Below are 25,863 nucleotides of genomic sequence, written 5' to 3' on the forward strand. Positions count from 1 at the left end.
ACGGAACTGCATAGTTCAGTGATAGTCAAACTTCAGTGGTTCAGGAGCCAAGTCAGTGATCAACATTACCCAAAAGAGCCCCAGTAGCACGAATTCATTGTTTCATTTACATATTTTATATATATAAAATATTCTCACAGCAAAATGACTGATCAAGTATTATATTACCAACTACAATTGGTTAAAACAGTAAAAGCATCCTGATTGGTTAATAATTAAATCCCACAATGTTTTAATATCACGTGCTGCAATGAACCACAGGAGACACATTGAAGAGCCACTTGCAGCTCATGAGCCTTAGTCCGAGTATCACTGGCATAGTACAATGGAATGTGGATCCATCAGAGTTTCTCCAATGAATGCTATGTAGGACCCACATTTCTCAAAGAGACACAAAGATACACAACCACAATCCTAGTGACAAACACTTAAACACCTAAAGTGGAGCAAGCCTGTTAAAAGAATGTTAAGGTGTCTATGAACTGGGGCAAAACGTACCCAGAAATAACACGATGGAATAAGCTATTTGAATAATTAAGGCTCACCAGACCAGTTAAAGGTTAAAGAAAATCCAATAAATAATCATGAAAGACCCAAGGTTGGAGGGAAGCAAGAAGGAAAGACAATGAACGGATAAGAGCTATAATGCCTGTGTCTCCATTGCTTTCTACCTTGGGCGGTCATTTAAACCAGTGCAATCTGAGTGCAAAACACTGCTATTTTGATCTGGTGTAAATGACTGAGCAAGGTGCAAAGCAATGGAGAATCAGGCCTATAAAATGCAATAGAAAAGTGGGCTGCTAGGAGAATGGTTCTGTTCAGAGACAACTCTGGAATTCATGCGCATTTATATTAACATCCCTTTACCCAGTTCTGGCAGAGAAGTACAGTCATGCTCACTTTAAATCCTCTTTACGCTGCCCCAGCAGGGTAAGGACGCACAGTGCAACTGAGAGAACCAGGTCTTTGTACTCAAGGGGAGCTGTACAATAGTCACTGATGGAGATGCGTGATCCACCAGACCCCCCAGGGTGTATGTCTGGAAGATCCAGAGTCACACCAGGTGTGAATCTGACTCTAACCAAAATATAGGGCCAGATCCTCAGCTGTATAAACTGGCTCCATTGACTTCATCCAGTTTACATCAGCTGAGCATTTGGCCCATGGTTCATAATAATGCAAGGCCCTTATCAACCAAAACACGTTACGGGAAGCGGATTTTTGCGGAACGAGGTTCTCTCTTGATGTTTCTTTTGAAATGAGCATTCGACAGTTGCTGGGCGTAGCTGATCCGTCTCTGTACGGACACGCTTGTTTCTCTCGCTTCTCCAGTCATCTTGTCACTTTCTCCTCTCATTGGCTCTCGTTTGTCCTCTTTCCTTCCCTCCAGATCTGGAGAAGTGCAGCCCAGGCTGGGACAGCTTCCAGGGTTCCTGCTATAAACATTTCGCCACCCGAAGGAGCTGGGAGGATGCAGAAACTCAGTGCCGGCGTTATGGTGGCCACCTGGCCAACATCATGACCCCCGAAGAGCAGAACTTCATCAACAGTAAGCGGCATTGCCTTCAAATATCGGGAGCAAGGCCTCCCTAGAATCATGAGCTGGGGACTTCAAAATCATGAGTTAAAAAAAAATACGTTTGAGCTCCTTTTTATTTGCCTTCAGGTTCCAGAGGCTAGGGAACATGCCTACACTGCATTGCAAACTGTTGTATCTAGTGTGACAAGTTCCTCCTCTGCCTTGGTGAATCCTGCGCTTTCTGGCGGATTTGCTCACCTCAGAGGTTCATGGCAGCCTTCAGTTTGTCTGCTTTTGCTAGAGGCTCAAACCTGCCGTTCACTCAGCTAACCTCATCACTGGCCAGCATGGGGGAAAGGGAGAACAATCTCTGCAGTCTCTGTTATCCCACCTAGTGGGTTGGGGACTGAGCAGATCCCTCTCCAAATTAGACCTTCCCCTCTGATGTGACTTTCAGTCCAGCTCAACTCCTCCTATGTCAAATAGTGGGTGGGGGGATGGGGGAACTCAGGCCCATCCTCTACTCCGGGTTCCAGCCAAGGGCCCTGTGGATAGCAGCTGTCTATAATGTCTCCTGTAATAGCTGCGTGACAGCTACAACTCCCTGGGCCACTTCCCCATGGCCTTCCCCCAGCACCTTCTTTATCCTCACTGCAGGACCTTCTTCCTGATGTCTGATAAGTCCTCAGTCCTCCAGCAGCACGTCCTCTTGCTCCCAGCTCCTTGCGCGCCTCTCTTTAAGTGAAGGGAGGTCTTTTTTTTTAAACCAGGTGCCCTGATTAGCCTGCTTGCCTTAATTGGTTCTACCAGGTTCCTGATTGTTCTGGAATAGTCCCTGTTATCTTACTCAGGGAAAAGGGACCTGCTTAATCTGGGGCTAATGTATCTACCTTCTAGCACTTTCCTGTAGCCATCTGGCCTGGCCCTGTCACACTAGCTATGTGCAGATAGCAACACACATTTGTGTTTGTAAGTTTGTTCCTAGGTAGTTTCTGTAGCCTTGGGTCCAGGAACTACAATTCCCAGGATGCACTGCAGAGAGTATGAGGGCGTTGGGGAAGGAGAGAGAGAGGAAGAGAAGGAAAAATGAGAATATGAGCTGCGGGAAGAAGCGAGGGGAATAAACCTTACCTTTGCGGTTATCTAGCTTCCTGAGTCTTCCTCACAGCGGTTGAGGTACAAAACAAATTGGTGACAAGCACTAAAACCCCCCCAGCGAAACCGAAATCGAACTGTTTTAGGGCTATCCAAGTGCCTCATAATCCTTGCTACTGTTACCTGCTGTTGCTACTTCCAGGAAAACTCCACACTGGCCTAAAAGCCTGCTGCTGCCGGCAATTGCAGCTTGCTGAGAAGAGAAATTTGAAGGAGCACTATCTATTTTTCAACATGCTCCTTTTCTCCAGGTGGCACGTTCCCCTGCAGTTCCGAGTACTCAGCTGCACCACGAACAGACTTTTACAGGGCTAGTCAGCAATTCTGTGACCAGAAAATCTTACCAGCTGATTGTTCTCCACCTTTCTTCCTGACTCCTCCAACTTGCTTCCACACTTATTACCATGATGCCTGTCCTGCTTCCACTGTTCTTCGTGCCTTCCCCTCAGGACATCCGTCACTCCCATGGGAACAGTGGAGGTCTTACTTCAGCAACTATGTGCTTGCTGTTGTTAGGGAAAAAGGGTTCCCCTCCCGTCTAGGGTTAGGAGGGTAGCCTTCCCTGGACTTCTGTATTAGCCAAACAAAACACAGAGTCTTGGCTCTTTGATAAAGTGAGGCACTTTATTGCTAGCGAATACGACAGCTGAAGGGCTCACCAATTCCTTTTCAGAGGAAAATGGTGAAGCCCCGAACAAAGAACAGGGATGAGCTTTTATAGCTTGGTTCAACATACATTGTGATATCTCTTCCAGTTCGAACCGGTTAACCCAGTCTGTTTGAAGTTCTGGGGTAGGTAAGAGCATGGAGGCTTATCTGTATAAGGAATTCTCTCCCCAAAAGCAGGGAGTGCAGGTTACACACAGTTCGCATTCTTTCTATCCATAAACAAAGTAGAAAGGACAGATAAGCATAGAAAAAAGACAGCAGCGTAGCTTTACATGATTATAGGGTCGCTTTCTGGGTTTTTTTCCTATCAGTTCCCCCCTTTGAGCCTGAAGATAATTATCTTACATGGCTCATTATTCATTGTTTAACATGTTCATGTGTTTCTCATCTTGGTTAACACCACCCTTCTTTACATATAGTATCTTTGCTGGGCTCATGGTTTTGGTACATACCCGGTGGAAGAGAGCACAACAACTGGACGCACAGCAAAACAGCAGACCCACAATCATAAGGAATCCCACTCCATACACAAACAAGGTTTTTAGCCATCCAAAGTTAGGCAACCAGCTGGTGAGCCAGCCCCACAAGTCAAAGCCCACACTGGGAGAAATAGAGGCCTGCTTATGAAAGAAGGCTGACACGTTTGCAATTATGTTAGTATCTGTGACTATGCGTCCGCTTTGATTTACATAAAGGCAGCATGTGGCATTGAGAAATGTGCACACCCCTCCCTGTGCACTTAAAAGCTGATCCAGGGCCAACCTGTTTTGCATACTGTAGCGAGCTAGTGAGCTTATTTCTTCTTGCAAAGCTTGGATTGCATCTCGAGTGGCGTTAGTAAATATTTCCATTTCGGCTGACATATTTTTTAGCGCGTATTCAAGTTGGCCCACCCCCACCCACGGAAACAGAATACGGAAGGCGCGCATACCTGTACTGCCTTCCTCGACAATAGGATTATAACTGGTATCTCGACGGGTTCGTCGGGTTGTGTCTCTGATTTCTATTAAGTCTCTACGATGCATCCCTCCTGGCCAGGCAAAGGCCACCGTGCATCTTCCCAACCACCTTGGGGGCAAGGTCTTTCCTGCCCAAGTGCCACATACCCACCATAAGTGATGATCTCCTAATACTATGCTATAGTTGCCTTTATTGCCCCCTGAGTTCTGAGATACTTCCTGCAATCGTCCCACCAGGGATGCAGCATCATCAGGATTGGGTCCTATTCCCCCTCATTTCCATAATGTAAGGCCGGCAAATTGAGTCGCATTTTCTCTGAGAATGTACCCCACATAGCCTCCAGCACGGGCATAGTTGGCTACCTCAGTACCATTGGGATACAGCAAAAGAGTAGTACTTGCATTGTTTCCCAAAATTAGAATTTTCTCACAGTGGGTTTTCGGGTATTTTCCCAGAGTAGTTTTGCCTCGGGTGCGTAGTGACCTCTTTTCTACGCACAAGGGGGCCTTAACGAGCAAGTCTGGGCGATGGTTCGGGATCCAGGTCCTAAAATCTATGGGTCCCCTTCCCCTTTTTCCCTTTTGGCCGTACCACGCCAAACCATTTTGCCAAGAATTGAGGAGCGCTGGAACCGGCAAAATGGGGAACCCTTGCAGTGAATGGGAAGAGAAGTGGGAACACACCCAACAGTCACTAACATTCCATGCGTTGGTTAAATTTTGGGCTAATTGTAGAAACGTATTTTTATCCCAACCCCCCAGGGCAGAGGTCCAGGTTAACGCCCATAGCCATACATACATTATAAACACTACCAGCTACTAACAACTCTAAAAAAAAATAATATTTGTAACAGTATACTAATACTCCAGAGTTCTGTAACTGCTTCTGATTCCGCTGATTGACCGGTACCCAGTTCATGTAGAAGCGGCGGTCGTGATGGGAGTCGTTGGGGATGTTGGAGCAGGAACCTTTTTACAGTGGCTGCAGTGCACCCATCTATCGATGCCCTCGACCTTCACTGCAGTTGGAGTAGTCAGAAGGACTTGGGCCGGGGCCGACCACCTTGGTTCCAGGCAATGCTTCCTTCGATGGATTTTAACACAGACAAAGTCTCCTGGAAAAAGAGAGTGCGCACAAGTATCAAGCGGTAAAGGTTGGGCATCTTTTACTCTGGCCCATGCATCACTCAAGGCATCTTGCAACATGCGACAATAACCCGCCAACTTATCTTGCCCAGCCATTAATGAAGTTTTTGCTGGGGCAAACCCGTCTACACTGGTTAGAGGAATCGGCAAGGGTCGGCCAAATAGAATTTCGAACGGTGTCAACGAATGCTTCCTATGGGGTGTATTACGAAGATTGGTTAACACTATGGGTAACACTTCAGGCCACTTTAATCCAGTCTGCTCGCATAGCTTTGCCAATTGGGTTTTTATCAGCCCATTCACCCTTTCTACTTTTCCTGAACTTTGTGGATGATAGGGGGTATGCAAGGCTTGTTTTATGCCGAGGGCCTTTGCTAAGTGTTGAATAATTTGGGAAGTGAAATGGGGGCCTTGGTCACTTTCCAAACGAGTCATTATCCCGAAGCGGGGCACTATCTCCTTGAGGAGACACTTCGCTACGGATACTGCATCTGCCCTTCGAGTGGGGAAAGCCTCAACCCACCCTGAAAAAAGATCAACCAGGACAAGCAAGTGTTTTAGTCCTGTCACTGGTGGTAAGTCCATGAAGTCCATCTGGACCACAGCAAATGGGTACTCAGGCAGTTTGCAATGTCCCATAGCTTGTGGTTTGACTGCTCCTTGGTGATTGTACCGTTGACACAATTCACACTGTGCAGTGACGGTCTTCGCAGCTGCATGGACCCCCGGAGCAAAAAACAACTTCTCCATTTGAGCCACTAATCCCCCCTTTCCCAGGTGTGAGGCCAGGTGGAGTGCCTGGGAAACCTGAGGGAGGAGTTGTCTTGGGAGAACCGGACGACCGTCCGGGCTGACGTAGAGGTTGTCCTCATTTAGGTGGCATCCAATGGATTTCCAACGGCTAACTTCGGCCAGGGGCGTCGTCTGCTGGGCAGAGAGCAAAACGGCTGGCGTCACTGGTTGCAGTAGCAGGGGTGCCAAAAAAGGAAAAGGGGCTGGAGCCCCACAGAGGGCAGCATGACGGGCCGCCGAATCGGCTGCAGCATTTCCCTTGGAAACCTCGTCCGAGGCGCGGGAGTGGCCCTTACAGTGTGTAACCGAAACAGCTGCAGGAAGTTGAATAGCCTCTAACAAGGCAGAAATCAAGGCAACATGGGAGATCTGAGAGCCGCTGGAGGTAAGGAACCCACGATGCTTCCAAAGTTGTCCAGTAGAGTGGCATACCGAAAAGGCATATTTGGAGTCAGTATAGATGGCCACAGTTTTGTTTTCAGCTAATTGACAGGCCCTAACAAGCGCCACAAGTTCTGCTGCTTGCGCTGACTTTTGTGTAGGTAAGGCATGCGCTTCAAGCGTTGCCATCAGGGTAACAATTGCATAGCCAACTCGTAAGGCCCCAAACTCGTCCCGACAGGCGGAACCATCACAAAATAATTGGAGGTCAGGATTCTGCAATGGAATATCAGAGAGGTCAGGACGAGGCGTGGAGATCAAATCCACCACGTGGAGGCAATTATGGGGTTCCCCATCCTCAGGCAGAGGCAAAAGGGTTGCAGGATTCAGGACTTCGCAGCGGCGTAGGGTAACAGCCTGATTGGCGAGCAAGGCCAATTCGTACCTGGTCAGTCTGGCTGCTGTGAGGTGCTGCGTGGATCCACGATTAAGAAGTGCTGCAACGGCATGAGGCACTTGAACTAGAAGAGGGTGGCCCAAGGTAAGCCCCGAAGCTTTCTCGACCAACACAGCGGCAGCCGCAACAGCGCGGAGACAGGGCGGAAGACCCTGAGCCACTGGGTCAAGAAGGACCGAAAAATAAGCCACCGGTCGCTGGCCAGGTCCAAAGGGCTGAGTTAGCACACCAGACGCCGTGCCAGATTGTTCATGGCAAAATAAGGTGAAAGGCTTTGCGTAATCCGGTCTGCCCAGGGCTGGTGCAGAAGTTAATGCTTGTTTGAGGGCGGTAAGGGCGTTGTTGTGTAGAGTCGTCCATGGTAAGGGTTCGGGAACGGAATCCAGCAGCAAATCGGTGAGGGGGTGCACTAACTCCGCATAAGCCGGAATCCAGGCTCTACAATAGCCACTTGCTCCCAGTAACTGGCGGAGTTGCTTTTTAGTGGTAGGCCTTGGCATACTCAGAACGCTTTCAATCCTGTCCTGAGTAAGTGCAGTAGAAGCATATGAAATACGATGCCCCAAATATTCCACCTCGGGTTGGGCAAACTGTAGCTTGGAGAGTGCCACCTTGTGACCTTTTTCGGCCAATGCAAAAAGAAGGATTTGAGTGTCCTGTACACAGGCAGCCTTGGCTGTAGAGCACAATAACAGATCATCAACGTATTGAATCAAAGAAGAACCCATAGTCAACGAAATAGAGTCCAGATCTCGCTTTAAATACTGGCTGAAGATGGTAGGGCTCTCCCTGTAGCCCTGAGGGAGGCGGGTCCATACGTATTGACATCCGTCAAAGGTAAAGGCAAATAGGAACTGTGAGTCTGGGTGCACAGGGATGCTGAAAAATGCTGAAGACAGATCAATCACAGTAAAATAAGTAGCCCCTGGGGGAATAGCAGTTAAAATAGTTGCTGGATTGGGAACAACCGGAGCTCTCGGGATCACAATAGCATTAATCAGTCGGAGGTCATGCACGAAACGGTAAACCGGTTTGCCATCGGGGCCAGGCTTGGGTTTCTTAACAGGAAGAATAGGTGTATTGCAAGGGCTGGTAGCCTCCTTAATGATTCCTTGAGTTAAAAGCTGTTGTAGGACTGGCCGAATGCCCTCTATGGCCTCTTTAGGCAATGGATATTGCATTTTTCGGGGCAGAGGGACATCTGTACGGTAATTGATATACACCGGTTCTGCTGACTTTAAAAGTCCAGTTTCAGTGGACGCCGAGGCCCACAATGCTTCAGGAATATCAGATAACTCAGCAGGGACAAAGGGGGCGGTGGGTGTAGTGGCTAACAATGCCATTACCGTAGCTTCAGGGACCGAAGTAGGGACTGAGAGATATAGCCCCTCCGGGCTGCAAGTTATAGTTGCTCGTAGTTTACATAACAGATCTCTACCTAATAAATTTGCAGGACAGGAAGTTGCAATTAAAAAGCTATGATCCTCTGATAACGGGCCAAGCTGGACCGTTTGCTCCGCAGTTAGAGGAAGGGCGCACACGGTGCCACCAATGCCTATAGCTTTTACGGTTGCAGAAGTGGTAGGAAGGGTGGGGTCCTGTAGAGTACTTCTATCTGCCCCGGTGTCGATTAACATTGAATAAGTTTTTCCTCCCACCACAACTGGAAGCTCTGGGTGGTTTGCATCCAACTGCACTGTCCAAGAAGTGGAGGGGGTTCCTGGCGAGGGGGACGAAGCATTGTGGGCGGCTAGCTTTCAATCAGTACTTCCTTTTTCTCCCCCCCTTTCCTGTACCCTCTGGTAGGCTTGCATAAGAGGGTCAGCTGGCTGGAGGGGGTAATTTGGGCACTGGGCAGCCCAGTGTCCTTTTTGTCGGCACCGCCGGCACTCATCTGGCCCTGCCCTCCCGGGCCGTGGCTGGAAGCTCTGACCTTGTGATCCCCATCCCTGGGTAGAGCTGCCTCCTCTTCCGCCTCGTCCCCGAAAGCCTCCCCTCCTGCGGCTTGCATCCCGTCCCCGAGAGCCGTCTTGGAAACCTTGCAACTGCAGATTAAGGAGCTTTTCGGACCTCCTAGTGTCTAATTCCTTCCTATTCCTCCAGGCATGGGCTGCTAACCCCACCACCTCCTCCAGCGTTTTGTTTTCATAAGCTGGTTGACTACACACATACTTCCGAGCGAATGGTAATAAATTTTTTACATACTGGCCGATCACTTGTGTTTTCGCTACAGGGGAGGTTGGATCTAAGCCGCCGTGGTTTTTCAAAACCTTACAAAGGCGGTGGAAGAATTCCCCTGGGTGCTCATCGTGCTTTTGAACACATGCATCTACTTTTCCCCAATCATACACAGGCTTAGACATATCCTCCAATGCTTCTAAGATTCGCTTTCTCATTTTATCCCACTCTTGAACGGTCTCTGGAACATCCCAATCCATTTCAGGTTTCTCTTGCAGATAAGCCGCCCTGCCTTGCACCGTCTCTCTAGCTTTCTTATACACCGTTTCCTTCTCACCCTCGCTTAGCACTTGATTTAAAATCATTTCCACATCGTCATAATTACAATTATACATTGTGAAAATACCCTTTAACTTTTTAATAAATTCTTCCGGACACTGTCGAAATGAGGGAAAAGTAGATGACCAATTCATTAGATCCGTGCTGGTAAAAGGGACATACACCATCTGTGTCCCCCCCCTACCGCTCGGCAGTTGTCGCATAGGCATTTGGACTGCACTAGCTATTGCAGCTCCAAGAACTTTTGCCTTAGGGGTGCCTAGAGAACCGTGAGACCGGGTCTTTGCAGGGGTTGCATCACTGGGGTGTCGCGGATCAGGACGTGTCAACCCCCGGGTAGAGGTGCCAGCCTCCGGATCGCCCCCCCGCTCTGCGTTAATTGTGGGGGTATCGGTGGCTAGTGGGAGAGGGGGACCGCTCCTTTCCCCGGTTGGGGGCGTGGGTGCATCAGGGTCAGGCTGCGGTACCCCACCCCATAGCCAGCTACATTCTTCCAATGGTATAGGATCCCCCGCTTCTTTCAATGGGAGTTGGGGATAAATAGACTTTGACGTTTTTAGCTTCTGGTCAGCATGACTAGATTCTGGATTGTATGGTGGGGGCCGCATGGCTTTAAGTTTTTCTACCTCAGCACGTAAACTAGTAGTTACACTGGCACTTTTGCGCCGTTCGGCCTCCCTTATCCATACATCAGAATACTTAAGTTGCCGCGGTTGTAAATCATACAATACTTTTCGTAATTGAACAATGTTATGTAACTCAAATGTTCCTTCCCCCGGCCAGCGATTTCCTGGTTCCGGGTCGTCTTGCGTCATTCCCACCCAGGGACCTTGACACAAAAATATAAACTTATACAAAGCTTTGTTGCCATCCGATTGTAAGGCCTTGATATCCCTATCATAATGTTTTAACATATAGCCCAGAGGCGTAGAAGGATCAACAGTTCTACTGGACCTCCCCCCCCCCATCTTTTCCCAAAGACGGGACCCCCGGCTGTTGTCTAGACAATCACAAAGGAAAAATTCAGAACTCACCAAGTTCCCACCGGCCGGTGTTCACCAATAGGTCCGGACCCTAGTGCCTTCGGGATGCCTTATTTCGCCGAAGCGGCGGGTGGAAGCGAGACGGGAAGCCTTCAGGGTTAAAGCAACCCGGGTGCCGGCAAGAAGGATTCAGAGTCCCGACCGTCCACCGGTCCGGAGAAGAGGCGATCCCGGACGAGCCCCCAAATTGTTAGGGAAAAAGGGTTCCCCTCCCGTCTAGGGTTAGGAGGGTAGCCTTCCCTGGACTTCTGTATTAGCCAAACAAAACACAGAGTCTTGGCTCTTTGATAAAGTGAGGCACTTTATTGCTAGCGAATACGACAGCTGAAGGGCTCACCAATTCCTTTTCAGAGGAAAATGGTGAAGCCCCGAACAAAGAACAGGGATGAGCTTTTATAGCTTGGTTCAACATACATTGTGATATCTCTTCCAGTTCGAACCGGTTAACCCAGTCTGTTTGAAGTTCTGGGGTAGGTAAGAGCATGGAGGCTTATCTGTATAAGGAATTCTCTCCCCAAAAGCAGGGAGTGCAGGTTACACACAGTTCGCATTCTTTCTATCCATAAACAAAGTAGAAAGGACAGATAAGCATAGAAAAAAGACAGCAGCGTAGCTTTACATGATTATAGGGTCGCTTTCTGGGTTTTTTTCCTATCACTGTAGAAACTTCTCCACACACTCCAGAAAAGCAGAAAGACTTACTGCTTCATTGCCTTGGTCCCAAAGGGCAACAAATCTTCAAACATCTTCTTCCTTTTCCTGACATACTGCAAAATGTGACTCTCTCTGCCCCGGAGGATCATTTTAATCCTTTACTCAATGTTACTGCTGGATGCTTCACGTTCTGTTCCCGTGTATAGATGCCTCATGAGCCCATCGAGTACTGCATGGCTGCCTTATGTGAGTTGAGTGCAACCTGTGAATTTGCCATTTTCACAGATGAGATGCTCAGGATCAAATCATCATGAAGACAGACAGTTCCAAGATTCTAAGACTGTCTGAAACTATGCTAAGTAGACATCATTGAACCGGTTGACTCATCTGAATGGGTTTCTCCTATCATTCTTGCAAGGAAACCTAATGGTGCCATCTGCACGTGTGGACTTGAGAGCTCTAAATTCCAACAGAGTGGTGGATTGTCATCCTCTAACCAACGTCAGTGAAAAGCTGCTCACCTTGAAGGAAGCAAGAATCTTTATGACCCTTGATTTATCCTCAGTGTACCACCAGATCCCCTCAGTGGAAGTATCCCACATGTACACAGCTTTCATCACTCCAGAAGGCTTGTTCCAATTCAAACGGATGCCATTTGGGTTAGCCTCTGCAGCATCTGTATTCCAGAGAATGATGCATGTGATCGTTAGAGAGATACGGGTGTCCTTTCAAGAGCACAGTGTGGTGTACGGCAAAGATGATTCTGAACATGATGTCATCCTAACAAGGGTTCTAGAAAAACTCCAACAACATGGACTTACTAGCAGCACACACACACAAAAAGGCAATTCTGTACTGACTCAGTGTCATGTCTAGGTCATATTAACTCTTGGAATGGCCTACAACCAAAACCAGACCGCGTGAAAGCCCTTTGCGAAGCACCAGAGTTGGACAATAAGGACAAACTTTGATCCTTCTTGGGACTGTGCGAATACTATTCAACGTTTGTGCGGCAGTTTGCTCTGAAAGTAGTTCCTTTGTGTTGTCGCCTAAAAACGAATGCATGGCTTGAATGGAATGAAGTGCGCAAGAACAGCTTTAATGACCCAAAACCCGCAATTGCCACCGGCCCAACTCTTTGCAGCTCAAACGCAAAAGAGCTAATGATTGTCACCACGGATGCTTGTGAGTGCGGTCGTGGTGCTGTCTTGACTCGGCTAAGAAATGGACAAGAAGTCATTATTGCATTCGGGTCCAGAGCCCTGAGTGCTCCAGAAAAAACAGATTGTGTCATTGAGAAAGAAAGTCTGGCATGTTTCTGGGCAGTAAGACACTTCAGAACCTACCTGTGGGTAGGAGATTTATCTTGAGATCTGACCACAAACCTCTTTCAATTCTATTCACCATGCCAGGCTTGGCTCGACCAGACCAATACTGGTCAATCATTTGAGCGCTGTGAAGGAGCAAGGGGAATAAAACTTACCTTTGCTGTTCTCTAGCTTCCCAAGTCTTCCGCACAGGGGCTCAGATACAAAATAAACCAACGTCTGTGGGACCTGGGTTTGTACACTCGGTGTTTCCAAGAGTGTGCTTGAGCGTTCTCACTGCATTGTAAACCTGGGTGTACAATTGCTGGGCCTGGGTCTCACAGCTGGGCTAATGCGTCCACGCTGCACTACACCGACCTTCTGACTCAGATCTGTGGCTTGAGCTGCATCCACACTGACAGGGCTTGGCCCCAAGTCACAGTGGGACTCAGGCTCTGACCCAACCCCTAGCAGGATCCTAGGACTCGGGCCTCAAGTGCTCGCTGACCTGAGTCAACTGATTTGTGTGTGGACAGAAGAGGGTGGGGCGGGGCTGGGTTCAAACCTGAGTCAGAGCCCAGCCTTGTCGCGCAGCGTAGACAGACCCTACACATTTTTGAGCTTTTCTCTGCAACCACGACAGTTAGAAACTTACTTTTAGTTTTTCAGTGAAAGCTGAAGGCTTGTCTAGATGAACAAGTTAATTCAGGATAAAAATGGGGTATAAATCTACACCGCACTCGCCTGCCACGCACATGTGCGTCTGGATCCTGCGGCTGTGCACTGAAAATTCCCTAGCACACTTTAATCTACTCCTGTTTCAAAGCAGGGAACTCCCTCTGTAGCCTGTGAACTTTTCTCCCCTCTCCCGGCAGCATTCCCTGCTGTTCCTTGCAGCCGGTGTGGAGTGCCGCTCCCTTGCCTTCCTCCCCTGATGCATTAGCTAAGCCATGGTGGTGGCAGCAACAACCTGCCGATTAGAGAGAGCTGCTCTGTGCGTGTGTGCACGCACGTATCACGTGTGCACACCTGTCTGAGGTGTGCATGAACGTTCCCGTGTGTGCGTGCATGTGCGTGAAGGAGGCTCACCTCACTGAAAGTCGTGCGAGACACAGAGGTAAATGATCATGGAAAACTCAAGGATAGCTAGCTAGCTAGCTAGGATGTATGGGGATAGATGGATAGATAGATACTAAAGTTTAAAGAAAAACAAAGAGCACTCATGAAAAACCCAGGGAGGGAAAGAAGGCCGTACAGTGGGACACAGGGAGAAAGGGACAGAGGATCAGAGAGAAAGCGGATGCCGTAGTGGGGCAAAAAGCAGTCCAGAGCAGGAGGAAGGGAAGGTGTGAGACAGGGGAGGGGAAAGGGGGATTGTGTGCCGAAGGTTGCCGCCCTAACCTGGCAGGGCTGTCACTTGCAGTGTGAGCAGTGGGCCTGCACAGAGGCGGTGGGGAGCGGCTGCAGCTTGGAGTGCGGGATGAGAGGATGGGGAAATGGATGGACTCTGCTGCCCTCTCCTGGAAGGACCCAAGAACGAGCCCCCTTTAAACGAAATACCTTGAGCTTGACTCTGGGCTGCCCTGCACTTTGTGCATTTACCTCAGGGCACAGGGGTTACCAAACGCTACCAAATCACGACGAACACCTCGGACCTTAGAGCTGGTCGCAGTTGCTTGGGAGTTTTCCTCTTTTGTCTAAATGCCACAGGAATTCAGTCAGCCTCCCATACGTGTCCTTGAAAATCACAGGTTGAAAATATAACCAGCTGTCTTGGCAGGGAAGTCAGTTCTCCTGCACCAGGGCACAGATGAGAGTCAGGTGCCCTGTGTCCAGGTAATTCCTCCTTAACCATTGGGGGATTTTTGCCCCTTCCGCTGACGTGAGACAGGATACCGACCCAGATGGGCCATGCTTCTGCCAGTCTGGCGGTTCCTGTTGGTTTAATTCGCACTGCACTAACCACAAACCCCCTTTGGATTCCAGATCAGTACAAGGAATATCAGTGGATCGGCTTGAATGATCGAACCATCGAAGGAGATTTCCAGTGGTCCGATGGGAGCCCCGTGGTAAGTCACAGGGGGTCAGCACTCTGCTCTTCAGTGCAAAGGCCCCTTTGAGTCAGTGTGAGAGCTCAGTTAACCGGACACAGACTTACCAGGCACACAAACACTGGCTTAGCATGGCCATTTCAAATCATACACAGTAAAGGGCGAGGGGAAAACTCCTGTCAATGGCCTTTTGTTCTTCACAATCACTCGGAAAATATTCTACAGCTGTGGGTATGAATCAGACACTTGAATCATACTTTGCATCTTTAGGCTGCTGGTTACATGGTAGCACTGGAAGGCAGGCTGTAACCTTGTGCCAGACCACCTTGAGCTTGGACAAGCTATGCGTGATTTGGCTGGGAGGCCTCTGATGAAAACCCAGGCACTGGTATCAGTGATTCAGTTATAGGCGTTTTTCTTCTCCGAGTCTGTGCTGGGCAGAGGTAGAGGGCACCGGGCTACTGCAGGGATCTTTGCAGGAACGCCCCCGCCCCTTTGTTGTTCAGGGCCAGGGCCCAGGATATTAAAAGGCACTTAGGCGTCGCTGCATTCAGCATTGCAGTGCTTCACTGATTTAGGAACTGGCACCTGATTTTCAAAAGTGATTTAGGCACTTCTGAGCCTTAATCCCGTTGACTGTCAAAGAATCCAGGCTTGGACCTTCAGGTGCTTAGCACCCACACTTGGGATCAGATTCAGCCTACAGCTCTGTGTGTGCGTGTGCTCTCAATGGGAGCTAAGACCGGCTGAAAGCCTGCTCCCAATTATGGGTGCTGAAACTTTGCAAGAATTCTTGGCCTTAAGCCCTCGTGGTATTTTTTCCAAAGCAGAGGGAGGGGGGAGCTAATTCAGATTAAATTCCCTTTTGCTGCACCTCTTTCAATTCCCTGTGCAGTTTCAGGGGGGATGTAGTATTCTTCCCTTTCTGTTGCCGTGGGCGGTTAAACTTTCCACCCCAGAGGTGGCTGCATCTAAGGGGAGGGTGTAGAGACTTTCAGGGTTACTGTCTGACGTCCTGAAGGTTTTCCATGGTAACCTTGGGTTGGTCCTATTATCCTTTCCAGAGCAGGCCTGCAGGTTATCATCGTTTACAGTTGCTACTGATGCTACGACTAGCTAAACCCAACCCAGCGAGTGAAATGGACCTTGGAACAGCTTCCCAAGTGGCACAGTGGATTCTCCATCACTTGGGGTCTTGAGTTCAAGACTCGCTGCCTCTTGCTAAAAGACACCGTCTAGCTCAGTCACAAGTTATGCATCCAACACAAGATGAAATTCTCTGGCCTGTGCAACACAGGAGGTCAGACTTGATGATCCCAATGGCCACTTCTGGCCTTAAAAAAATAAATACATCTATGAATTTCCCCAGGCCCGGTCCTGTCTCCTATATCTGATGGCATCCGGATGACCTTTTTGTGTTGGAGCCCTAGCTTTTTCGGCAGTGTATTCCCCGCTGCAGAGCTCACTCATGCTCCTTTTCTTGGCAGCTCTATGAGAACTGGCACCATGGGCAGCCCGACAGCCATTTCCTGTCCGGAGAAGACTGCGTGGTCATAGTGTGGCATAACGGGGGGCAGTGGAGTGACGTGCCTTGCAACTACCACCTGTCCTACACCTGTAAAATGGGTCTAGGTAAGCCTCAGTTATACCACATCTTCCACCGGTGCCGCCTTCCGCTCTGAGACCCAGGTGTTAGCACGGGGGCGGGTGGGGAGGACAGTTGGACATTCAACAGGTTTTTTCAATGGAAAACGGGCCCCGTGTCCAAAACAGACATTGGAATTGTCCATTTTTGAGGTTTTCATCCCCTAAACTGACGTTCTGTTGGTTTTTGGTAACTTAAAAACAAATACAAAACCACCAAACAGCGTGGCCAGTCGGGCAATAGATTTGATTTTACTGATCCTTTTTGCTCACACGGCAGGAGCGTTCTGGTTTTCGGGTGCCGAAAACTCAGCATTTTTCAAAAAACGTTGGGTTGCTGAAAACGAACATTTGTCAGGTTTGGGTTTTTCGGGGCAGTGGGGGGAGCCCCAAATGGTGTAGAAACATTTTGACAAAAACAAACCAAAAAGTTTTCATGTAACTTTTGCACAAAACATCCCCAACTGCCTGTGCTAGCCTGCAGCACTATACAAAAGCAACACTAACCAGCGTCTGATTCGGGTGCCTGATTCTCTGTTGCGTTGCACCTCCTGCAGGAATTTCCATCCGTGCAACGTGTTACCAGCCAGCCTGGGAGCATTTTACACCCATTTTGCACTGGGGTCGATAACAGCACAAGGGGCAGGGGAGCAGAGAATCAAGCCAGTCTCATTGGGGTGGGGACTGGTTTTTTGGTTCGGTGTTTGTACAGCCAGGAGGCCCCGGGCCATGACTGGAGCTGCCAGGCTTTACTGCAACGTAAGAAGAAAGCAGGAGACACATTTTTCCATGTATACCACCAAGAGAACTGGGTGGAAATGATGCAAACCCTAAATCGGATTGAAAAATAGAAGGGGATAAGAAAAAAATGACAAACATTTAGACTAAAATTCTGAGTCCCCCCCCACCCCACTTTTTTTTTGGTGGAAATGAGAAATGTTGGTGAAAAGTTTCAGTGAAATTTTGAAAGGTTCCTCCCCCGACCTCTAATGTCTCTGGGTTCTCTGAGGCAATGGAGGGGGGAATCGTCTTGCAGAAGGGCTACTTGGCGGGGAAGGGAGAGGGGTCATCTTGCTAGGGTGTACTTGTGGGGCTTACATCATGTCTACCCCGGCCAAGACAGTGTCACATCCTGCATGACCTTTAACCCTTTGTCTCCCTTTCCATCGTCCCCCCAGTGTCTTGTACCTCCCCGCCCGAGATAACAAACGCCCACCGGTTTGGCAAACCAAAGCAGCGCTATGAGATCAACTCCATTGTACTGTATCAATGCCTGGACGGCTTCACCCAGCGCCACTCACCCGTGGTTCGGTGCCAGGAGGACGGCCGGTGGGAGTGGCCGCAGCTCAGCTGCGTTCCGAGTGAGTGCTTGGCAAACGCAGGGCTGAGTCCCTAGCCACCTCGTGCCTTTGATTTCAATGAAATGATGCTGACTCAGACCAGCAGGGGATCTGGCCCCTCAACTCCAATGGATCTGTGCCACTTTACACAAGTTGAGGGTCTGGTTCCTAGTATCTCAGCTGGCTAAAGAGCAGCCGAGGTGACAGTTCTGCATAGCCTGGAACACCGGCTCCTTTCACCAGTGCTGGCAGAGGGCGGGTTTTTGCATTGCTCGTGCCCCCCAAAGGTCAGGTGATTTCAGTGGGTGTGCACAAATACAGGTTCGGGCCAGCTGTTTCCAGATGGGCACGGTGAGACTCTAAGAAGGGTCATCAGATGCCATGTTCTACAGCGTGACATCATTGCCTGCAGGATCAGGAAGGGATTTGCCTCCCATGTGTCACTTAAAGTCAATTAGATGCACTGTGGGAGCTTTCCAACAGCTGATGAAAGAGCAGCTATTGTCCTGGGCTGGAGGCTGGACACAGAACGGGATGGACCAATGCTCTGATCTGCGCTGGGAGGAGGTGGGACGCTGAGCTTGCGTGGTCTGCTACAAGATGGCCGTCGGTGGCGTATTGGGCTAAACAGATCAGTTGTCCGATTCCCTATGGCAATGGGTGAGCTAACCCAAACCAAGCAAATATGCCGTGTCCTGAGTCCCGGGTGTATATTTGGCTGAACGGGGAGCAGGAAGTGACGTATACGTGGGAGGGCTACTGCAAAGCCTTGGGGCTGCATGGGGTGATCTGTTTGAGCATACCTGGAAACTTGCGAGAGCCGGAGCAAAATGTGTATAGCAAATAATTGATCCCATCCATGTGTCGTCGAAAATCCTAGCGCATGACAGACAGCTCGAGGACTGTCTGCTTGATGTGGGATAATGCTGGACAAGCAACTAATGAACTCCCAGTGCGATGGGTTGGCTAAAAGGGCAACGCAATCCTTGGATGTGTAAAGGGGACGAGTGAGTAGGAGTGGGGGGAGTGATTTCACCTGTGTATACAGCATTGGTGAGACCAATCCTGGGATACTGCGCCCAGTTCTGTATCCATGATTTAAAAAAAAAAAAAGTTGAAAAATTGGAAAGGATGCAGAGAAGTGCCACAACATTCATTTGAGGGCTGGAAAAGACGTCTTATGGTGGGAGATTTAAAGAGCTCAATCTGTTTAATTGGCCAAAAAGAGCAAGGGGTGACTAGATTCCAATGCCTAAATACCTTGTAAAAACAGCAGATACGGAAGGGGTTTTTAATCTGGTGCAGAAAGGCAGGACAAGAACCAATGGCTGGAAGTTGAAGCCAGAAAAATTCAAATTAGAAATAAGGCACATATTTTTAACAGTGAGGGTGGCTGACCACTGGAATAAACCACCAAGGGAAGTGGTGGACTCTCTAGGTCAGTGGGTCTCAACCTATTTACCATTGTGGCCGCATCCAATACTATCTGTATGGCCCTGAGGATGTCACATGGGCTGCAGCTGTGTGCTAATTGGGCTGCAAGCGGCCTGCGGGCCGCAGGTTGAGAACCGCTTCTCCAGCTCGTGATGTCTTCACATCCAGACTGGTTGCCTTTCTGAAAGATGGTTGAGTCAAACCCAAGTTATTGGGTTCAATACGGAAGTAACTGGGTGAAATTCTCTCGACTGTGTTATACAGGAGGGGAGAATGGATGATCTAATGGTTCCTTTTGGCTTTATAATCTATGAATCCAAACGTGCTGGCATTTGACTGATGCTTTTGCTCCTTGTATATTTCTCTCTGAAAAGTTGGACCAAACCCTTGATGGCTGAGGATGGACCCAAGATGGAAGACATCCCTTCCCAGGGCACTGGGGCCGGTTCTGAATGGAAAGGGAGCTGGGAATATTTTTTTGTAAAACAGTCTGAAAACCAGCAGGAAAAGCAACGATGTCTTTCTCCCTGTCATATTTTTTATGTATGTATAAAGAAATTCTAATGACTAAATATTCCCTTTAAAAAAACAAAAACAAAATCGAGAGCAACATAAAATGTAACTTTTCACTTTGTGTCAGGAGTATTTTGTTATTGAAATTGAAACTGAATTGAAATCAATGTGGGAGCCAAAGACCATGTGACCTTCGACCTATGGGCAGAGCCACATGTCACTATGAGTGTGGTGAACCTCTCTTCTACCATTGGCCAGTGGATTTGTGCCCTCCACCCGCACCTTTATACAAGGAAGTTGTTCCTTAACTGCTGTCTGTGTTTGTAATCTCTTGCTTTGCTCTGTAGAATCAAAATGCTTAAGTGTAAGAAGAAAACAAGTGGGGGAAGTGCCTGGAAAATGAGATGACATCATGAAATGAAGTGACCTCATTTCCTCCGCCAAGGACATGACGACAGGAGGCTGGGAGTTTGTCACTGCAATAAGTTGCTTGGCACCAAACTCCATTGCATGCAGGTTCTGGGTGAATTGATGTGAGGGGGTTTAGAGTGGGGTGTGTGAAATATTTGCACAAAGAGACAAAACTCATAGAATCCTAGAATATCAGGGTTGGAAGGGACCCCAGAAGGTCATCTAGTCCAACCCCCTGCTCAAAGCAGGACCAATTCCCAGTTAAATCATCCCAGCCAGGGCTTTGTCAAGCCTGACCTTAAAAACCTCTAAGGAAGGAGATTCTACCACCTCCCTAGGTAACGCATTCCAGTGTTTCACCACCCTCTTAGTGAAAAAGTTTTTCCTAATATCCAATCTAAACCTCCCCCACTGCAACTTGAGACCATTACTCCTCGTTCTGTCATCTGCTACCATTGAGAACAGTCTAGAGCCATCCTCTTTGGAACCCCCTTTCAGGTAGTTGAAAGCAGCTATCAAATTCTTCTCTTCTGCAGGCTAAACAATCCCAGCTCCCTCAGCCTCTCCTCATAACTCATGTGTTCCAGTCCCCTAATCATTTTTGTTGCCCTTCGCTGGACTCTCTCCAATTTATCCACATCCTTCTTGAAGTGTGGGGCCCAAAACTGGACACAGTACTCAAGATGAGGCCTCACCAATGTCGAATAGAGGGGGACGATCACGTCCCTCGATCTGCTCGCTATGCCCCTACTTATACATCCCAAAATTCCATTGGCCTTCTTGGCAACAAGGGCACACTGCTGACTCATATCCAGCTTCTCGTCCACTGTCACCCCTAGGTCCTTTTCCGCAGAACTGCTGCCGAGCCATTCGGTCCCTAGTCTGTAGCTGTGCATTGGGTTCTTCCGTCCTAAGTGCAGGACCCTGCACTTATCCTTATTGAACCTCATCAGATTTCTTTTGGCCCAATCCTCCAATTTGTCTAGGTCTTTCTGTATCCTATCCCTCCCCTCCAGCGTATCTACCACTCCTCCCAGTTTAGTATCATCCGCAAATTTGCTGAGAGTGCAATCCACACCATCATCCAGATCATTTATGAAGATATTGAACAAAACCGGCCCCAGGACCGACCCCTGGGGTACTCCACTTGATACCGGCTGCCAACTAGATATGGAGCCATTGATCACTACCCGTTGAGCCCGACAATCTAGCCAGCTTTCTACCCACCTTGTAGTGCATTCATCCAGCCCATACTTCTTTAACTTGCTGACAAGAATACTGTGGGAGACCGTGTCAAAAGCTTTGCTAAAGTCAAGAAACAATACATCCACTGCTTTCCCTTCATCCACAGAACCAGTAATCTCATCATAAAAGGCAATTAGATTAGTCAGGCATGACCTTCCCTTGGTGAATCCATGCTGGCTGTTCCTGATCACTTTCCTCTCATGCAAGTGCTTCAGGATTGATTCTTTGAGGACCTTCTCCATGATTTTTCCAGGGACTGAAGTGAGGCTGACTGGCCTGTAGTTCCCAGGATCCTCCTTCTTCCCTTTTTTAAAGATTGGCACTACATTAGCCTTACTCCTTCAGCTTAGGACGTTTTTTTGTTTTTATTTTTCTGGCATTTCTTCGTGAGGTCAAAAATGACCTGACTTGGCCACATTTACCTGAAACCCGGCTCCCTTTTCCAGAGAAGAAGGGACCTGCTCCCAAATGGAAGGTACCTCCAAAATTCCAAATCTTCTCAGGTTCCTGCTGCAAAAAACCTCAGCCCATTTCATGGGAAAAAAAATCTGTATCTGGGAGGAGTGACGTCTCTCCAAAATGCACTCCTTTGTATTTTCCCCATCTTGGAAAAGACATTCCCTGGTTACACCCAGCTGTGGGAGCTTGTTTGAACTAGGGATGGGCCCCACTTCGGGCTCCAGAATCAGATATGACCGGGATATGCCTGGAGTTTGAGGAGGTTTGCAATTTGGGTTTCAGCCCCATATGCCATTGTACTCACTGCCGTAGCGTGTGGGGCCTTGCATGGATCTTCCTCTCCAGCGCCTCTTGGTGCTGGAACATGGGTGTTTCAGGGGTCTTCTCCAGCATCCCTCTTGACCACTCCTTTGGCTTTGCGTTGGCCTGTCTCTGGCTGCGTCTTCCATGGCCCAGCCCTCCGGTCAGGTCCCCTCTTTCCAGCTCCGTCCCATTCTGGGCTAACAAAAGCCCCAGTACAGAAGCCACCCCATATGCAAAGAAAAGATCCTTCTACCCCTCACCTGCTAGGCTGGGGTTCGCTGCTCTCCACCCGTGCTCTCGGGCCCTGCAGAGTTCCTCCATTGTTCCTTTGGCTCAGCACTGCTCCTCTGTCCTGGGTCTCCTACACACTGGGTTCTCGTCCCTCTCTAGGTAATCCTCCCTGGCTCTTTCACAGCTGGGATCACTAATAACAGAGTCACCAGATCAGAATTAGCTGCTGCATTGCAGGCACTTTCTCCCATTAAAGGGCCAGCTGGCCTTCGACAAACCCATTGTAGAGAAACAAGCCACCTGTGAACTATACATCTGGATCGACCTGTCTACCTTAGTTATTTCTAAGGCACCTTGTCAAGTTGTTATGTAAGGTCTCAACTCCCCCAAGTAAGGGATATCGCTCTCAATAGATCTTTAACATTGGAGCTGGTTGGGGATTTTTTGGTCAAAACAGGTTTTCAATGAAAAATACCGCTTTTCTCAAATTGAAACGTTTAGAAAGCATTTTGATCACGTCCAAACATGCTGGTTTGACATTTTGGGAACAAAACATTTTTGGTTTTGCTTCAAAATGATGTTTTGAAATGAAATTCCGTGTGTGTAATTCTCCCCCCCCCCCCAAAATCTTAAAAAGGCTAACATCAGAATGAAATGGTTCAATCGACCAAAAAATTAATTAATATTTTTCTGAATTTGGTTTCATGGGAACTTTTGAATTTCTTTTTTTTTGTTCCATTTGGGAACACCCCCACCCCCCAAAAGTGTCTAAATTGTTGAATTTCTCACAAAAAAGGGAAATCTAGTTCCTACCCAGCTCTAGCCAACAAGAGAGAGAGAGGTTGAATTGTTCTCCTTAACCACTGAGGACAGGACACGAACTAATGGGCTTAAATTGCAGCAAGGGATGAACATTAGATTGGACATTAGGAAAAGCTTCCTAACAGTCAGGGTGGTGAAGCACTGGAATTCGACATTGGTGAGGCCTCATCTGGAGTACTGTGTCCAGTTTTGGGCCCCACACTTCAAGAAGGATGTGGATAAATTGGAGAGAGTCCAGCGAAGGGCAACAAAAATGATTAGGGGTCTGGAACACATGAGTTATGAGGAGAGGCTGAGGGAGCTGGGATTGTTTAGCCTGCAGAAGAGAAGAATGAGGGGGGATTTGATAGCTGCTTTCAACTACCTGAAAGGGGGTTCCAAAGAGGATGGCTCTAGACTGTTCTCAATGGTAGCAGATGACAGAACGAGGAGTAATGGTCTCAAGTTGCAGTGGGGGAGGTTTAGATTGGATATTAGGAAAAACTTTTTCACTAAGAGGGTGGTGAAACACTGGAATGCGTTACCTAGGGAGGTGGTTGAATCTCCTTCCTTAGAGGTTTTTAAGGTCAGGCTTGACAAAGCCCTGGCTGGGATGATTTAACTGGGAATTGGTCCTGCTTTGAGCAGGGGGTTGGACTAGATGACCTTCTGGGGTCCCTTCCAACCCTGATATTCTATGATTCTATGAATAAGTTGCCGAGGGAGGTTGTGGAATCTCCATCATTGGGGATTTTTAAGAGCAGGTTGGACAAACCCCTGTCAGGGATGGTCTAGATAATACTTAGCCCTGCCTCAGCGCAGGGGACTGGACTAGATGACCTCTCGAGGTCCTTCCAGCCCGACATTTCTATGGTTCTTAGACTCCAGGAGCTGGAGCTTTAAGAAAAATCAGAGCAATTCTCATGAGACTCGTGATAAAATTGCTGGAGCTTGGCAATGCTTCCCAGGCTTGGGGCAGGCATAGAGCGGGTGCGTGGGGAGGGCGGGGCCAGGCTTCCCATATTCTTTTCAGCCTCCAGTCTCAGGGCTTACATTCTGCTTCCCTATGTCCCTGGGCCTGAGCAAGTGGGGGCCCCCCACCCCACCCTCCTGCCAGGGAAATGGGCTCGGGGCACCGGGGGTTGCCCCGCTCCGCCCACCTGGTGCTCCTGCTGGGGAGCCGGGGGCCGGCTGGGCGGAGCAGGTCGGGGCGCCGGGGCCCTCCAGTTGGCCAGGGACCGCTAGACACGGGCCCCGTCAGCCCGCTGGCTAATCCGCCCAGCCACATCCCAATCTGCCTCCCGACACTGGGAACAGCACGGGTGCAAGGCGCAGGAAGGGCGCCTTCTCCACCCATCTTAAGCCGCCTTTATGCTACCAGCGCTTACCTGATGTTCGCTTACCTGAGACTCTCAGGTGTTTCACCTTCACTTCCGCGTTGCTGGGGACGGAGGAGCAGGGCCCTGCCTCTGAAAGGGGGGGTCCCGGCAGCACCCCAGCTGCAGCATAAGCAAAACCTTTCCTGGAGCTCAAGGCGGCAAGTGCTGCTGGGGCCACACACTCTGCTCGACGGGGATTATTTTTCTGACCCCGCCTCGTACGCTGCGGTTGATATTAAACCAAAGGACCCAGCGGAGGAGACTGCAGAGCCTTCCATTGCGGACCCCATGCCAGAGCCCCGGCGTTAGCACACGTTCCCTTTTCGTGGGCTTAGCCCTCCTTTGCCCCGCGGTAGCGGCGCCTCTGTTTTGGGTTTTGTCGGTGGGTGCTCCTCTCTGCCCTCTCCTGCCCATGCAAGCAGCAGGCAGGGGGCTCAGGAGTAAAGAGGCTGAGTGGGGGAGTGGGGCCTTGGGGGGGGGAGGGCGGGAGAGGCCAAGAGGCCAAGTGGGGGGCGGGGCCTCAGGGCGCAGCAGTGGGCGGAGCCTCACCGGAAGAGATTCAGCCGGGGGCGGGGCCTCAGGGTGGCGCACAGGTGGAGCGGGGGCCGCGGTCCGGGTGCCAGGACCCCCAAAAGATTAATCCGGCCCTGCGGGTGCTGAGCACCCTCTATTTTTTTTCAAGTGGGTATATTTGAGCCCCGGAGTATCCACAGAGTCGGCACTTCTGGCAGCTAAGGCCTCCCAGTGATAGATCAGGGCGCCCCTGAGGCTCGGTGCGGTGCACACAAAGGGCAGAGCTATGGTCTCGGCTCCACCTCACCCTGTGCGGGCAAATCACAATCACTCCGGGCCTCAGTTCCCCCACCTGCAAAATGGGGCTAACAGTCCATCCCCTGCGTGCCTTGCCAGGGGATGCGAAATGGCTCAGAGCAGCCCCGGTGCACCAGCGCACCGGGGCCCTGATCCCACTTGGCACCACCTGCTGCTACGGTCCGACACATACGAAAAGATTCGGCGGCTGGGTCTACACTGCAAACTTAAATCGGTGTAACAGTGTCACTCCGGGGTGTGAAAAATCCATGCCCCCGAGCGGCATAGTTATATTGATCTAACCCACAGCGCAGACAGTGCAATGAAGCTCTCCCATAAATGGAGCTACCGCCTCTTGGGGAGGTGGATTAACAACGCCAACAGGAGCAGGTCTTGAGTAGAGTCTTCACTGAAGTGCTACAGGGGCAGCTCTGTATGTGAAGACAAGCCCTTGGGGGAGTTGGTGGCTGGGACTGGCTGGCTAACGGGCGTGGTGGTAAGGGCTATGCTGGAACCTTTCAGCTATAGGCAGCTGGCAAAGGATCAAACCATCCCTGACCGAACTCTGGGCAAGTCTTAGTCTGGGCAAGCTCTTGCGCTGCAGGGTAATTTCTCCTAAAAATGTAACGAGACCTCAGATTGA

The 25,863-nt window shown here is 49.5% G+C and overlaps 1 protein-coding gene across 3 annotated transcripts in view; it reads left to right on the plus strand.

Annotated features, from left to right (window-relative positions):
- BCAN (brevican) overlaps nucleotides 1-19,697 on the plus strand; it is a 58,198-nt gene extending 38,501 nt beyond the window's left edge. For all 3 annotated transcript variants that reach the window (XM_073322699.1, XM_073322702.1, XM_073322701.1), the window contains 5 exons: nucleotides 1,391-1,549; nucleotides 14,586-14,668; nucleotides 16,138-16,282; nucleotides 17,473-17,655; nucleotides 19,443-19,697. In XM_073322699.1, coding sequence (XP_073178800.1) covers nucleotides 1,391-1,549; nucleotides 14,586-14,668; nucleotides 16,138-16,282; nucleotides 17,473-17,655; nucleotides 19,443-19,459 — 587 coding nt within the window. In that variant the 3' untranslated portion in view covers nucleotides 19,460-19,697. The remainder of the gene's footprint in view (nucleotides 1-1,390; nucleotides 1,550-14,585; nucleotides 14,669-16,137; nucleotides 16,283-17,472; nucleotides 17,656-19,442) is intronic.
- Nucleotides 19,698-25,863: the final 6,166 nt, after the last annotated feature.

This window comes from Lepidochelys kempii, chromosome 24 (genome assembly GCF_965140265.1).
Source record: "Lepidochelys kempii isolate rLepKem1 chromosome 24, rLepKem1.hap2, whole genome shotgun sequence".
NCBI lineage: Eukaryota > Metazoa > Chordata > Testudines > Cheloniidae > Lepidochelys > Lepidochelys kempii.